Source organism: Microsporum canis, genomic scaffold, assembly GCF_000151145.1.
Source record: "Microsporum canis CBS 113480 supercont1.6 genomic scaffold, whole genome shotgun sequence".
Taxonomy (NCBI): Eukaryota; Fungi; Ascomycota; class Eurotiomycetes; order Onygenales; family Arthrodermataceae; genus Microsporum; species Microsporum canis.
The window spans coordinates 1,118,392-1,134,201 of NW_003299164.1; the positions used below are offsets into that span (position 1 = coordinate 1,118,392).

Below are 15,810 nucleotides of genomic sequence, written 5' to 3' on the forward strand. Positions count from 1 at the left end.
AGAAATGCCTTGAACACCGAAGAAAAGAGCAGTCGCTATGTTTAGACATGAATGCCGACGACAGTGCAACCATCCCTATATTTTCCCATGCAAGAGGTGAAGAGGAGAGAGTTCATGGATAATGGGCTAAATGAAATAACGAATGTACCAATGATACCCATCTAAAGCAGGACCTTATCTATTATAACTTTTAATTATAATATCTCAACGATCATGCTTTCACTTCTTTTCAATTGGCATTGGTCAGTGTATTTTATTATATTGAGGCAACGGGTAGTTAATAATAGAAGTCTGTGCTATAAACATAGCCATGAATTATTTTTTTAAGTCTCCAGATTAATACTCTTTCCAAAGCGTGCATAGAGGGCAATCTTTAATTCCTGTGCTTCCTCCTTTAGCGCTCCCAACTTCTCCTCTACTTCGGATACTTCCTTATCAATTTTCTCTGTAGAAGCAGCAAGCATCTCTTGTGCTTCCGATAAAGGCAACGACATAAACGAGTCACCAATTTTGTATCTATTTTCTTATTAGCACGGGGAACACCACTTATAATACCATCCATCTTGCAGGTAACATGGGTTTGGATTCTCTAGACATAGGGGTAAATTGGTAGAAGAGCACTACTTACGGGACTGGAACATCTTCATCAGCCAAGTCAAGTTCGGCAGAGACCTCCTCAAGGTCTTCCTTGTCCTTCTGTATCGCTCATAATAATCAACTGTTAGCCCCTCATTCATGACATGGTAACCAAATTCGACGCTACACCTCTCCAAAACACAGCTGGGAATTAAAAAAAATAGTATTATAAATCTCAATGTATGAGAAACTATGTATATATTCAACGGAACATATCCCTTTACGCCTCTGTGTGGGCGCGTGTGCGTGTATCTTGTGCTTGATATACGTACCAGCTTCACTTTCAGCTGCGCTTCCAACACAGCTTCTCGTTGATGTAACCGACTGAAACGGTTTATCTTCTCTTGGTCTTCACGACGGACCTCCGTCTCTTCACTGCTGGTGGCCTCGTCATCCTTCGAGAGCTAATATGATTGTTAGCGAGAAGGTCGATAGCAGCTCTTGAACGTGTACACACCATTCGACGCTGAAACATCTTGGGCGATGATATATGTAAGAATTAACCGGAGATGCTGTATAAACTGGATCTGCCTCTGATCAGTCGACTAGATGATGCTGGTATATTGTTTTAATGTGATGTTGCTGTTGTTGAATACCAAATGAAGAGCCACACAAGATTGATGCGAATCTAAATATTGTCACTACCAAGCCACATTGATATCAACGAGCTAAAATATAAACGAAACCCCGAACTGCCTAAGAAAATGCTTATTATAACTAATAAAATCGCCTGCAAAGATCTGGAAGACTGGATATTTTCAAAAATATCTGTATAGCTGGAGGTACCTAGTCGTGTCAATGAGAAGATAAGAAACCAAATAGATCAATGTTCAGATCCTTCCTATCTCCCTTTCTAGCAACTCCTATGCATCTATTCTGCTATATAATAAGTTATCATGCTAAAGTTCCTTTTGTCACTTGACGTTAAAAGAAAAAAAGGAACCTAGGTAATTATTATGTCACGTGATGTATGCCTGAACAGTTATTTTGATGATGCAAACGTCAGAAAGTCCAGCCTGGCAAAGGCGAAGGGCAGTTATTTTTCATCTTTGATAAAACCTCACCATCTCCCTGCGACAAACCTGCTACCGGGCCTCTTCGGAGCTGTTGGTGCTTACTGGCTGTCTTTCTTGCCTCGTTCCTTTACCTTATCCCCTCCAGATTGCCGGCCTGGAGCAGCTGGGGCAATCATCCGCGTGACGCCTTGATATAGAGCCGAGCAAGTTGGGCTGTAGCCTGCTGTTTCGACAACGGCGACAATGGCAAGATACCAGGGATTATCGATTCTATCCTTCTTAGCGCTCTTTTCAACATTAGCGTCTGCTGAACTAGACTGTTCTCATATCAAGGTTGATGGGGTATCGTGGGATCTCAGCAAGCTTGGAGGCGCCTACTCGCTTTCGGAGCTCAGCAGCGGACATGAAAGTTTCAATACAACATACACTCTCGATATATGCAAGCCGTTAACCAAGTCTATGTGTAAAAAGGGAGCTTATGGTGCGTTTATTTCCTATTCATCATCTATAGTCCCGGCACTCAGCTACCTTAAATAAACAAGAAGAAATTCGGCATCACTAACACCCTTAAATATTATAGTTTGTGCTGTCAAAAATGCTACCGATATACATGGCATAGAAAGAACCATGGATGTGATTGATATCGCAGGCAACTTTGTTCTCAACAGCGGCAAAACACTCGACCCGGTATTCACACGGCTAAAGAAGGATGACCCCGAGCGAGAAGGCCTAAAGATGGAGCTACATGGTGGGAAACACACTTTTAATGGCAAAGTAAAGAACCAGAAGGCGGTGTTCACTTTCTTGTGTGATGCTGAACGGACTGGACTGGAAGGTTTGGTAGATGCCAAACCGGATGGCGATGATAAAAAAGATGAGGAAAAGAAGGGTGATGATAAAAAGGAAGGAGACGACAAGGGCAAGTCCGAAAAACGGGAGGAAGGCATCTCAAAGAGCCTTTTATTTAAAGGTTATAATGAGGAAGAAGGTGTTTTGAATCTGGAGTGGCGGACGAAATATGCCTGTGAGGATGGTGAGGGTGGAAGTGATAACAAATCATCCGGCCATTGGGGATTTTTCACCTGGATGATTGTTCTGTGAGTTCTCCCTATACACTCTCTGTTGCATATTACGTGTGAGGTGGTGACTAATGCCGGGTGTCTTTTCATAGCCTCTTCCTATGCACTTCAGCTTACCTGATATTTGGCTCCTGGCTCAACTACAGCCGCTACGGAGCTCGTGGGTGGGATCTTCTCCCTCACAGTGACACTATCCGCGATATTCCCTATATCCTGAAGGATTGGGGTCGGCGAGTGATAAACACTCTTCAAGGAGGCGGCACTCGAGGAGGTTACAGTGCCGTGTGATGTTTCGCCCTATCTCTCTTCGAGCCTGGAGTTGTTACGACAATTTTATTTGCCCCTGGGCCTTAGCAAGAGCTGTATATCTATTTTCTTTATCTTGTACGGCCCTTGTTGAGTTTGTTTGAAGCGCAAATGGCAAGGCCGTCTTTATTCTTTACCGCCCGCAATTTTCTTCTGTTAGATCGCGCCGCCTATTTATTTTCGCCATAATTTATGAGTTTATTTTTCTTTTGGGAGCTGGTGATAATTTCCTAGCTTTATTGTTATTCGTTTCGTTGGAAGAGCTTCCCTTCATTTGCGGTGTTTGGGGCATTTTTTTTCGCATTGCCCCTATGTTTCATCATTAGCCGGCTTCTGCCTGTCTCTTATGTTTTTGTGAATGTCTCGTTATGAGTTCTACGTGGAATATACCCAGGATGCGGTATAAGCTATATATAACTTATGTAGGCATGTCCTATATGCTACTTACGCTCCAACATACGATTACACAGGCATTCTCTCACAGATTTGTTTGCCTTTTGGGGCCTGAATATAAAAGGATGCACAGTATATTAATCAAAACAAGGCGTGATGCAAGATTCCGCGGCAATGCTTCGTCTGAAAACTCCATTCCCGAATTCGTCACATCAAACCATATACCAACGAGACCCTTCATAACCGAGATGCGGATGTGTGTATTATAGTAACTTTGAGAGGACGGTAATAGTAAATGACAGTAGGTTAAGACATCTTTATGCGTGTTGAACCGTTTGGCACGATTCTTAGCCTACTCTCCGGACTCTTTTCAGATAGTATGAGAGAGCTATGTATGGAACTAGATCTTCATAGCAAATTTTTTCAAGTATCGGTAATCCGCCATGTTTCGATCCACTGCAGAGCGAATAATCCCTGCTCCTTTCTCGCCATACTTCTCCTTCCACTCAGCGTCAAATTCGGCTTCAGTTTTGGCTGCTTTCTTCTTATTGGAGACGGAAAGTAGATGTCAGCCAAACGAAACATTCTGGGGCATCCGTGGCCAAGAGGGGTACTTCACAGAGCGTTTCTAGGGTATACTTACGTGGGCTCTTGGGCGAAGACTCTTGGAACCGAGTGCATCATCATGGAAACCATGCCATTTGGCAAAAGCATCATGGGCAACTTGTTGATCTTTCTCTGTAGGCCACTGGAGCATATCGGGAGTGTATTCCTCGCCTACACTTTTGCAAAACCGTTCAATCACTGCAGCTGGATTATCTAGGAGATCATCTGCATCAATCACGCATATTTCGACTTTCTCTGGATCATTGGTTGTGTGAACCCCGTTGCTGGCCCCGTTTGCTCCATTTGCGGTCCCGGTATGGACCGTGGAAGCATGGGATGGACCGACAAACTGGACTTTACGGAGATAGTCAAAGAACCGGCGCAATTCGTCATATCCGGATTCGTTTTCGTAAAACTCGTAGAAGCCCGTGATATCATCCAACGGTGGGATAGTGCAGCGATAGTACGACGGAATACTATAATGTGGATCACGAATTAAGAAGGCGAAATGGAATTTTGAGAGAAACTCCTGAGGGATAACAGTGGGGTTATCGGACTCTGAACTGGATCCCTGTGTCGAGAGATTCCCGTTTGAACGGTGTGGCATATCAGAGAGCAGAACGCCGGTTCCATTTGGTGCCACACCGTTAGAAGTGGTGCCGTTGCTATGAATGTTCGTGCCAATTCCACGTTTGGGTATCTGAAGTGAAGCTACTCTCGTTGCTGGCTGTCCATCCGGTGGCATGATGTAGTATGCCATATCCTTGATAAAGAGTCGTTTTCCCTAGACGTAAAGGTGAGTGATTTTGTCGTGTTTGATAGGACATGTAAAATCGCCATGGATACGTTGCAAATGAGGCGGGGAGGGAATGGTCCAATTCTGGCAGTGAAATTCTCTTGGATGGAACATTTAGTGAAAGAAAATGGTCATCATACATTGCAGCTCTAAATGCAATAAAAAAGGATATCCTATCGTGGGCTTTTTTGGTCCCCAAAAAAGAGCATTGGCAACATCCATTTATTATTAAGACGAACGGCAGAAGGAAAGAAGAATTTAAACGCAAGAGAAAAGCAAGGTGATGGTCGCAATTTTCTCAAGAGCAGGGAAATTGATCACACCTCTGATGCTTCTCTATCAAATCGGTCGAAGATAGTCTTATAAGTTGACTGATGGAAGCCGGTTTGGATCCTGGCTTCCTCGTCATTATCATATCTTCGACTCAGTCTTTCGGGGCCATAGTAAAAGGCATCACCGAGTGGTTCGTGAATGCACTTTAAAGTATCATGGCGAGTCATGAAGACCTGGAGGAACCGATAAGCAGTGTTTTCAGGGAGACAAGGAAAGAAGACAGTTTTTACTCTTTCAAAGGCCGTAGAGCATGCTCGGGGGTGAGTAGCCACGAAGATGGAACGTTTGGTCATGTTGAGTTCTAGCAATGGTAGTATTGCTTGGAGAACAAGTACTCCCAGTTTGTATCAAGCTCCTCTTTCGAAGAAGACAAGAAAATTCAGGGAGAACGGGCACCAGGTGGTTTTTATATACCAGCATAAGGGCCTGCCAAAAAAAAAAAAAAGGAATAGGGTTCCGACGGGTTTCTCTGGAGGCGGCAATCGACAGGGTCAAACCTCTGGCCAAACAACACAACGTCACGCAAACAGGAAAAGAAAAGTAAAGCTGTCCAGTGACGACAGGGTCCAAGGAATACCGGAAGGGTATATATAGCACACAAGCTCATGCTGTACCAGACGAGGCCTCTCAAATCAAGGAGCTTCCCGGGATGACGTTGATACAGAACGATCAGGATCAACTTTGCACTCCAAACAAGAGCAAGGGAAAAAAAAATTCCCTTTGGCTTGAACCTGATCCATGGTTGGCCTCCCGGCGAACTGTTGTCGACACACGCGTTTCTCTCCAATTTCTCTTTGTAATTCTTTTTTGCGCCCTGGACGGGATCCATCTTGCTGCTTTCTATTGAGACATTTGCTGTGGGCCACCAAATGAGATGAACACACGAAAAAACGTGGATTGAGTTCGCTTCTGGATAGGAACTGTTTCCCGGTCTATTGCCACTCACGGTTGATGGGTTCGTGGGAGGAAAAAGGCGCATGTTGCAAGGTACATTCGTGGGTGTCGCGCTTAGTGCCACCAGACGGACATGTTTTTTTTTTGGTCAGCAGCAAGGGCCGTCTGATCCGCCCGCGTCCCCGCCTTACATCATAAGCTGCTGCTTGGGTGGCTGGCTAGACCTGGATAGCTGGACTTTGATTCGATGGAACCGTCGGGGTAGCAGTGCCATCGACTGGTTGCGCCCATCTTTATGACCTCAACAGCCTCCGCAGCTGAAGGAGTTGGAAGGCCGAGTGGACCTCGGTTGACGGATTAACTATAGTCCTGATTCTGACAAACACCTTACCTAATCATGGTCATGGTCACTCGTGCAGCCAATGAAAAAGAGACTAACAAGTCGACCTCCATCTTTATTCCCCTTATTTAACGGAGGAACAAACATCAAGCTTCTTCACCATGGCTACAGAAATAAAGAGGCAGCGTGATCCGATTAGTGGATGTTTATTTGGACTGAAACTTGATGAGTGTGACTTCCAATCACTAGGAAAACAAGTGGCAACACTCTCAGCCCAAGTTGCCGTTTGCTATACCCTTCAAACCACAATATCCCATCCTCGAGAGCAAGCCTCAGATCAACTTCCCAGCGCCGCTGGCCGACTAAGCAAATTCTTTGAGGTTTTGTATAGACCCCAGGATTCCCCTAACACAGCACACTTATCGACATGGCAAAGATTGAACGACCTCACCGCTAGACATTACAAAGATGGGGCAGATCGAGTTTGACTGCCTACCGGAAAGACTGAATTTCTCGATGCTGGGGCTTGGACCGCATTTCTTATTTCAAGGATCGGGCCAGTTTGTTAACCGCCCTGCTAATCCTAGAAGCATTAGCTCGCCAAAGCTTCGTGCATATACAAGTTGGGGCCTACTAAATTATGCACCCCTGGCAGGAGAATACTGGAATACCAGGGGTTAAATTGAAGTTTTCGATTACAATGCCTAAATCACTGCCAATAGAGCCCCATAATCACTCAAGCCCTCCATGGGTGCAGGTGCTGTGCTTCTATTACACCTAAAACCCCAATTTTGTAGGTACTTTGAAAATAAATAGTAGAATAGAGGCCTAGGAAATGTTGGAGTGTGTCCCCAATATCACTGGCAAGTTTTCTAGCGCTTACTCCCAGTACAATATTACGCATATATAGATCTTAGTCTGCCAGCCATGGTAAGTTCACTCCTCCAAATCGTCTACATTTCCTCTTGAAACCCCTATTCATTTTTATTTGCCTTGAATTGTGTCCTTACGCTACCTACCTAAAGCCTTCGTCGCCACAGTGTATAGAGCTAGTCAAAATATCAAGAATTCTGATCACCTCTGCCAGACAAAAAATCATCATCGCATACGTCACGAAGACAGACGCTTGGGCTGGCCGTTATCATTCTCAGGATATCCAAGCTATAAGGCAAGTTCCATAACAACTAAAATATCCCTTATTATGCCTTCGTTCACATCTATAGCCAGGCCACTCAAGCCAAATCGACTCTACAAAGCATTTAACCGTATTTGAACTTGATAAAGACGAAAAAGCTATTGCGTCCAACCACTGCTATAAGTGAGGATGAGCGACGCTTACAAGAACATAGACGATTACAAGACTTGAAAGAACGCAAATCCTGGGTGGCACGAATGACTTTGAATTCTTAAGTCAGCTAGTTTTTGCGTAGGCTAAAGGTCGAGGCAGCACTGTTGCTTCCACTTCATCTTAAAAATCGGTCTCTCACAATTGAGTCTGCCGGTGCGAGTATGGCTCCTCCACAGGGTGAACTGATCAGTTCTGCTGGACGGCGCTCTATCTTCAAGTAATTGATTCAGGAGAGTCTACATCTTGGCCGCGTCTGGATAGCAACGTCAGAGTATACTGGCCCCTTATGTAACACAGTTTATCCGGCTAAAATGTGTTCTAGATCCGGGCAAGAAAAGTTCGTCTTAAAGGATATGCCAAAACCTATTTTTTCGAGCTTTATTGAGGACATACGCCCGCGGCTACACGAAAGCCCATTTCTACGGTTACGATTTCAGACCAGCGGATACTCGTGTACAAATATATGAATGATGATCTCCTAGATCTTATCAGAAAGCAAATACCCATGCAGGCGCATTTTGCGTAGCATTGCTGCTGAGCTGCACAGCCATGACATTATTCATCCAGGTGAGGAACGCGCCCTCATCTTTATATGCTTGGTCTAATCATTTCCCAGACATTAAACCTGACAACATTATAGTGAACTACCGCGGTACTGGCCCAGAGACGATTGTTGAGCAGGTTCGGATCATTGACCTTGAAACGGGGGTGCATTAACGGGATGGTAGCGGGCAATGACAACTGGCGTGGTCCAGAGGGCGAACTTAATAAGCCTTCTGATATATTCCCCTTTGGAGCTGTGGTAGGCCTTCCTTACTTTAAAGAGGGTGCCACCTAGCTAATCTCTTTAGTGCATCTATGCCATGCCTGGACAAGTAATCTTTGGCGCCGGTGAAGATTTCCACACACGAAGCGTAGGGTGCATTACCTCATATCATTCGCTTGCCACGCAAGTTTCTATTTTTAGGGATCGAACAGGATTGAACGAGCGCATTACACATGTTAGTTATGAGGAAATTAACTGCCAAATCTTTAGGTATCTCTGGGATAATCGAGCGGCTAATTATCATTCCTATAAACTATTTTTAGGATATCACTGATACCGAGTTCAAGGATCTTATTTTCGATGATAGTAAACTTGGATCCTCAAAAGCGAGTGACGGCACGTGAAGCGTTGGAGCACTCCTGGTTATGAGATTGACTAAACAGACATCTTTCTATCTTTCTAACAAACCTGTTAAACAATTTCCCGTTGATCCTGCTGCTCCATGGCAGGTTGCCCCAACTATCTCGGAAGAAAATTACTCCACTCCGCAATGACTAAGCCGATGGCTTATATAATTTCCTGAACCTAAAATATATACCCTATTAAGGAGCCAATGAGTAGATATAAATAGACTATAACTAATAAATGACATCATAACCTTAAAATGCCAAGAATATGCAAGAAAGCGCTGGAGAAAGCGCGAAACATCGACAAGGCACAAGATGCAAGTGGAATTTAGGCGCCCAAGGAAGATATATATACAACGTATGTCTCTTTGTCTACCACACATATTTATGTTGATCACACTCTCGGATGCCTCTGAGTAGGACATCACAACACTCTCGTTTACATCATCCACAAGTTATATTATTGATATTGATCTAACTAACATATACTGCTACCCCTCGATCATACGACCACGATGGCTCCGAGCCGTGAAATGTTTACAGACAGAGCCTACAACGCCATAGAGAAAGCAGCAGATGAAGCAGAAGAGCATGGCCACCCACAGGTGGTGCCTGCCCACCTTGGCTACGTGCTCATTAACGGAGAGGATGAGGAGGGGAGTGATGACATCCCGATGTTCAAACAGGTTATTGAAAAGGCTGGAGGAGACGCTGATTCGATGAGCCGATATCTGAAGAAAATCATCGTCCGGCTACCCGCACAATTCCCTGCCGTCTCCCAAGTCTCACTCTCTTCAGCACTGACCGAGGCCATGGCTACCGCATACAAACTATCAAAGAAACAGAAGGATTCTTACGTTGCAATCTACCACCTTATCTCAGCTCTCGTGCAGGAGAGAACCATGGAACATGGCCTCAGGGAAGCCGGAGTCTCATCCACTAGCAAGATCGACGAGGCTCTGACGGAAATGCGCGGCTCGAAGAAGATAGACAGCAAGACCGCAGACTCGACAGACGGAAACGAATGGCTAAAGAAATTTACCGTTGATATGACCGCTTTGGCAAGGGAGGGAAAAATTGACCCTGTCATTGGGCGGGAGGAAGAAATGCGAAGAGTAATTCGCATTTTGAGTCGGCGGACAAAGAATAACCCCGTCTTGGTTGGCGAGCCTGGTGTTGGAAAGACAACAGTTGTCGAGGGCCTGGCGAGACGTATCGTCAACTCAGACGTTCCCGCCAGCTTGGCCAAATGCAAGCTGCTATCTCTCGATATAGGTGGCCTGATTGCTGGTGCCTCTTACCAGGGCCAGTTCGAGGAACGAATCAAAAATGTGTTGAAAGAAATCGAAACTTCAGAAACAACCATCATCCTGTTCATTGATGAGATCCATATGCTCATGGGCGCTGGCGCCTCCTCGACGGGTGGAATGGATGCCGCTAATCTTTTGAAGCCGATGCTCGCGAGAGGCCAGCTACACTGCATTGGAGCAACTACCCTTAACGAATACCAGAAATACATTGAAAAGGACTCTGCCTTCGAACGTCGTTTCCAGCAAGTCCTTGTCCCCGAACCTACAGTCCCCGAGACCATCTCTATCCTTCGGGGTCTCAAAGAGCGATACGAAGTTCACCACGGAGTCAACATCCTTGACTCAGCCATAGTTTCTGCTGCTACTCTTGCTGCTCGCTACCTCACCACGCGACGACTACCCGATTCTGCAGTCGATCTTATCGACGAGGCTGCTGCATCGGTAAGAGTAACCCGTGAATCGCAGCCGGAGGCACTTGACCTCTTAGAGAGACGGTATCAACAGCTTCAAATTGAAATCCACGCGCTGGAACGTGAGCAGGACAAAGATTCCAAGATTCGACTTGAAAATGCGAAAAAAGAGGCCGAGATTGTCAATGCACAGTTGGTGCCGCTGCGCGACAAATACCTAAAAGAAAAAGAACTCAGCCAGACCATACAAGAGGCCAAGATTAAGCTAGAGTCTCTTAAAATCCGGCTTGACAACGCAACACGAGCTGGAGACACTCAGAGAGCGTCAGACCTGGCCTACTATGCTATCCCAGATGTGGAAAAACGAATCAGCTCCCTGGAGCGTGTGAAAGCCAAGGCCGACGCTGAAGCCCATAAGAATGGAGGAGAATCTGACTCTCTTGTTGTTGATGCCGTCGGGCCTGACCAGATCAATGAGATTGTTGGCCGATGGACAGGTATTCCCATTACTCGGTTGAAGGCAACGGAAAAGGACAAGTTGCTGAACATGGAACAGCAACTATCTAAAGTTGTCATCGGCCAGAAGGAGGCTGTCAAATCAGTGTCAAATGCAATTCGACTGCAACGATCTGGCCTTAGCAATCCCAACTCACCTCCAAGTTTCCTATTCTGCGGGCCGTCAGGAACGGGAAAGACGCTTCTAACCAAGGCACTGGCAGAATTCTTGTTTGATGACCCAAATGCAATGATTCGCTTTGACATGTCTGAATATCAGGAGCGTCATTCGCTGAGTAGGATGATAGGTGCTCCTCCTGGATATGTTGGCCACGATGCTGGTGGTCAATTGACCGACGGCCTAAGACGTCGCCCATTCTCGATCCTACTATTCGATGAGGTCGAAAAAGCTGCAAAGGAGGTTCTCACTGTCCTCCTACAGTTGATGGACGATGGCCGAATCACCGACGGCCAAGGCCGCATTATCGATGCCAAAAACTGCATCGTTGTCATGACCTCCAACCTGGGCGCAGAATATCTGAGCCGCCCGACTCTCCCCGATGGATCCATTGATCCAACCACGAAACAGTTGGTCTTGAAAGCATTGAGCGACTACTTCCTTCCCGAATTCCTCAACCGCATATCTAGTACCGTCATATTCAACCGACTCCCCAAGCGTGAGATTCGCAAGATTGTTGATGTCCGGCTGGTTGAGATTCAGAAGCGACTTGACAACAATGGCCGCCGGGTGAAGATTATGTGCTCGCCTGAGGTTAAAGACTACCTCGGCAAGGCAGGTTATTCACCAGCATACGGTGCTCGACCATTAGCTCGAATCATTGAGAAGGAACTTCTGAATAACCTGGCTGTCTTTATCTTGCGGGGAAGTATCAAAGATGGAGAAGTTGCTCGTGTGGTGATGCATAATGGGCGCATCGCAATTATTCCGAACCACAAAGAGGAGGACCCAGATGCTATGGAGACGTCGTCTGATGGTGAGGATTATGATACCGAAGATGAAGAGGATGAAGAGGACGACGGGCTCTATAAGTGAGCCTAATACCTATACTTTTGCCAGTTTCACTTCCTGCTGATGATATTTCTTTTCATTTCCTCCTTTTTTGCTTATCTTTTTTCTGTTTGCAGCAACGAAGTCATGACACACGAATTTTCTCTTTTATGAGTTTGGTCTTCCGGCACTTTGACAGTCCAGGGAAGCTTTTATTATTTATTTCCAATTTCTATAAAAAGCATGTGTTTAAAAGTTAACAAATATCCATTCAGCATTTTCGCGGAGACGGTTTATTTAAGGCTTAGTTATATAATAATACCTGATTTCCTTTTCAGATGAATATAATCTTAACATTCTATATTCTTATAATTCGTTTGCTGTGATTAAATAACATTAACTTGGAAATATCAAAATGAATTCAGCATATCAAATGCAAAAAGCACGACCGTAAATATTGGTTGGTGACCAACTAATTTGAATATTCACGTGACCACGCGTTTCTTGACGTGATTTGATAAGCGCGAACATCGAGAGAAAAAAAGATATCATCTCATGTCCAGGCAGATGGACAACTAAGAGGGCTGTTAGGTTGCTAAGTTGGGACAAGTGGACAAGCCGTCTGTATGAAGGGTTGATGCAATGCCTTTCAAACCATTCCGGCCACCGCTTCAGAGAAAACCACAGCCCTCAAACCCAACGCAAGGCACAGCGGCTGCTGGGCCATCCCCTCGAGATGACGAACCTTTGCGCAAACGAAGACGGATTATCGGTAGCGATGAAGATGATGACGATAGAGTGGTAGACTCGGAAGAAGAACCCTTGAAGCAGAAGCCACTCGTTGACAAATCCAAACCTACGCCAGCTCAGAGTAATAGACTGGGCTGTCGAATGCCATTGCATGGTATAGGCACTGCGAATGAATCAGATGGCAATGACAAAGAGGCATATTATAATGTACTTTGGTAATTTTCCACTTTGGGACTTCACTTATACTTTGATTTCTCTTCTGAGGCTCCTTTGGGTAGTATTGTGCTAATAATGGAGCCTGCTTTTTTTACTTGTAGGCGTAAACCTACGGCAAAGAAAAATAAAACATGGGATGGTGATGGAATCATTATTGTGCGAGGAGGCTATGGATACCTGCAAGATATATCCGGGAGAGACATGGGGAAGGTTATGTTGAAGCTTTCTAGCCTTGAACCCGGGGTTTCTTTATCAATCGGTGGCAAAGACGTCGAAGTAGACTCGGCACTCACCCGGACGGAATACCTCACTAGTTGTTATTCAAAAGGAGGAACTCCATCATCAAAGAATGAGGATGGAAACCTGGCTGGGAATGGTGCAACTCGGCCAACTGCCACCGTTACATCTACCCGTTTTAACGTCCCAAAATCGGGTACAAAGATCTCATTAAATGACTTAAAAGACGCGTCTAAAAAGACACTCAACGTCTCTGCGCCACAAAGTGCTGCTACAAACAATTCCTTTAAGAACCCTTTGAAAAACTCTACTGTGATGCCGCTAAAACCAAATGGAGAGCTTCCTACCCCTAGGCATGACCCTACTCTACCCGGCGCAGTGGTAATGAAACGGCCAGACTCAGTGCCGCCTGGGAAACAGGTAGTCGACGTTGTGGTTGACCCAATCTTAGGGAAGCACCTACGGGAACACCAGCGAGAAGGAGTTAAATTCCTTTATGAGTGCGTCATGGGATTACGCTCCTTTAACGGTGAAGGCGCTATTTTGGCTGACGAAATGGGGCTGGGGAAAACCCTACAAACAATCGCCTTGATCTGGACGCTTCTGAAGCAGAATCCCATATACGGGTCTCAACCCGTAATTAAGAAGGCGCTCATTGTTTGCCCAGTGACTCTCATTAATAATTGGAAAAAAGAGTTTAAGAAATGGCTAGGCAGTGACCGAATTGGTGTTTTTGTGGCTGATGGAAAGAGCACTAGACTATCAGACTTCACCATGGGACGAAGTTACAGTGTTATGATTATTGGATATGAAAGGTTACGGTCAGTGCAGGAACAACTAACCAAGGGATCTGCTATTGATATCGTTGTTGCTGATGAAGGACACCGGCTGAAAACTGTTCAAAACAAGTGTGCTCAGGCCATACAATCGCTGAATACCACACGTCGAGTTATTCTTTCGGGAACGCCAATCCAAAATGAATTGAGCGAGTTCTTTGCCATGGTAGACTTTGTCAACCCTGCCCTTCTGGGAACGTTTAAGTCATTCATGAAGGAATTTGAAGGCCCCATTGTTGGAGCTAGACAGCCAAATGCTCCTAAAAAGGTTATTGAAAAAGGGAAGGCGAGGAGTGAAGAACTGGCCGAACTAACGTCTCCTTTCATACTTCGTCGGACGGCCGATATTCTTTCAAAGCATCTGCCACCAAAGACTGAATATATATTGTTTTGCAACCCTACATCTGCTCAGAAAAACTTATATCGTCATGTTCTCGCCTCCCCTCTCTTCCAATCTGTGTTGAGAAACTCGGAAAGTGCTCTACAGCTCATCACTATTCTGAAGAAAGTATGTAATAGCCCTTCTCTGCTTAAGCCTAAATTAGAGGATGACGGGAAAGGCGAGGACACATCTATGAGTGCATTTATATCCTCTCTCCCGCATAACCTCCACCGCTGCCTTTCTGCGGGGTCTAGTGGAAAGATCAGAGTTCTTGACCAGCTACTCTACAATTTGCGCAATAAGACAACAGAGAAAGTGGTCCTAGTGTCAAATTATACCTCTACTCTTAACCTACTAGCAAACCTTCTGACTTCTCTGGACCTACCGTTCCTGCGCCTCGACGGCTCTACACCAGCCACAAAACGTCAGGCACTTGTCGACGATTTCAATCGTTCTTCGCCCTCTGCTTGTTTTGCATTCCTGCTTTCCGCTAAAGCTGGCGGTACGGGATTAAACTTGATTGGAGCTAGCAGACTTGTCCTTTTCGATGTTGATTGGAATCCAGCAACTGACTTACAGGCAATGGCGCGAATTCATCGAGATGGCCAAAAGAGGCACTGTCATATTTATCGGCTTCTTCTTAAAGGTGGAATAGAAGAGAAGATTTGGCAGCGGCAGGTAACAAAACTTGGATTGGCGGATAGTGTTATGGATCAGAAGGGTGGAATAGCTCACTTTTCACAAGAGGAGTTAAAAGATCTATTCCGTCTGGATGAAAGCTCTCAGTGTCAAACTCACGAATTGCTAGGATGCCAATGTGGTGGGCAGGGAGTGATGTCTAAAGAAGTCGAGAATGAAAACGAACCTAGTGATGAAATCTTTTCAGATTCACTATCTGAGGACGAAGACGATAGCGTGGAGAGTTCAGATGACGAGATGTCTGATACTCCTAAACTCATGAAAGCTTCAGAGCTGAAATTATCCGCCGCACAGATGTCTTCGTCGAAACAACAGCGAGCATATGAGAAAGCCAAAAGGAAGTTTTTAATGCAGTACTCCCACATCGATACTAGCTTGTTCAAAACGAGAGATGTAGCTGCTGATGCAGGCACAAATATTGAAATCAGTATTGGGGATGAAATTCTATTTTCATTGCTTGGAGAAGAGGGCCACGGAGTGGGATATCTCTTCAAAAAGAATGGCTTTGCGAACCCTCCGCTTTTGTCGGATTAGAATTAGCAGATG

At 45.3% G+C, this 15,810-nt stretch overlaps 7 protein-coding genes across 7 annotated transcripts; 5 read left to right on the top strand and 2 right to left on the bottom strand.

The window, feature by feature from the left end:
• Positions 1–323: 323 nt before the first annotated feature.
• MCYG_06534 (prefoldin subunit 4) lies at positions 324–1,111 on the bottom strand (the record flags this gene model as incomplete). The annotated part of the gene is made up of 4 exons (XM_002844524.1): positions 324–516; positions 629–696; positions 909–1,040; positions 1,094–1,111. The coding sequence occupies 4 exons, from the start codon at positions 1,109–1,111 to the stop codon at positions 324–326; spliced, it is 411 nt and encodes a 136-aa protein (XP_002844570.1).
• A 784-nt stretch (positions 1,112–1,895) lies between these two features.
• MCYG_06535 (Atg27p) lies at positions 1,896–3,019 on the top strand (the record flags this gene model as incomplete). The annotated part of the gene is made up of 3 exons (XM_002844525.1): positions 1,896–2,133; positions 2,233–2,749; positions 2,824–3,019. 3 exons carry the CDS (start codon positions 1,896–1,898, stop codon positions 3,017–3,019), a joined length of 951 nt encoding a protein of 316 aa, XP_002844571.1.
• An 811-nt stretch (positions 3,020–3,830) lies between these two features.
• On the bottom strand, positions 3,831–5,458 carry MCYG_06536 (conserved hypothetical protein; the record flags this gene model as incomplete). The annotated part of the gene is made up of 3 exons (XM_002844526.1): positions 3,831–3,974; positions 4,074–4,820; positions 5,156–5,458. 3 exons carry the CDS (start codon positions 5,456–5,458, stop codon positions 3,831–3,833), a joined length of 1,194 nt encoding a protein of 397 aa, XP_002844572.1.
• Positions 5,459–6,560: 1,102 nt separating this feature from the next.
• Positions 6,561–6,887, top strand: MCYG_06537 (uncharacterized protein; the record flags this gene model as incomplete). Its single annotated transcript, XM_002844527.1, has 1 exon — positions 6,561–6,887. The coding sequence occupies one exon, from the start codon at positions 6,561–6,563 to the stop codon at positions 6,885–6,887; it is 327 nt and encodes a 108-aa protein (XP_002844573.1).
• Positions 6,888–7,908: 1,021 nt separating this feature from the next.
• Positions 7,909–8,917, top strand: MCYG_06538 (conserved hypothetical protein; the record flags this gene model as incomplete). Its single annotated transcript, XM_002844528.1, has 6 exons — positions 7,909–7,949; positions 7,983–8,198; positions 8,230–8,386; positions 8,412–8,549; positions 8,599–8,748; positions 8,837–8,917. 6 exons carry the CDS (start codon positions 7,909–7,911, stop codon positions 8,915–8,917), a joined length of 783 nt encoding a protein of 260 aa, XP_002844574.1.
• A 488-nt stretch (positions 8,918–9,405) lies between these two features.
• MCYG_06539 (heat shock protein CLPA) lies at positions 9,406–12,318 on the top strand (the record flags this gene model as incomplete). Its single annotated transcript, XM_002844529.1, has 2 exons — positions 9,406–12,185; positions 12,282–12,318. 2 exons carry the CDS (start codon positions 9,436–9,438, stop codon positions 12,316–12,318), a joined length of 2,787 nt encoding a protein of 928 aa, XP_002844575.1.
• Positions 12,319–12,786: 468 nt separating this feature from the next.
• MCYG_06540 (RAD54B protein) lies at positions 12,787–15,798 on the top strand (the record flags this gene model as incomplete). Its single annotated transcript, XM_002844530.1, has 3 exons — positions 12,787–13,109; positions 13,212–14,691; positions 14,719–15,798. 3 exons carry the CDS (start codon positions 12,787–12,789, stop codon positions 15,796–15,798), a joined length of 2,883 nt encoding a protein of 960 aa, XP_002844576.1.
• Between the last annotated feature and the right edge of the window lie 12 nt (positions 15,799–15,810).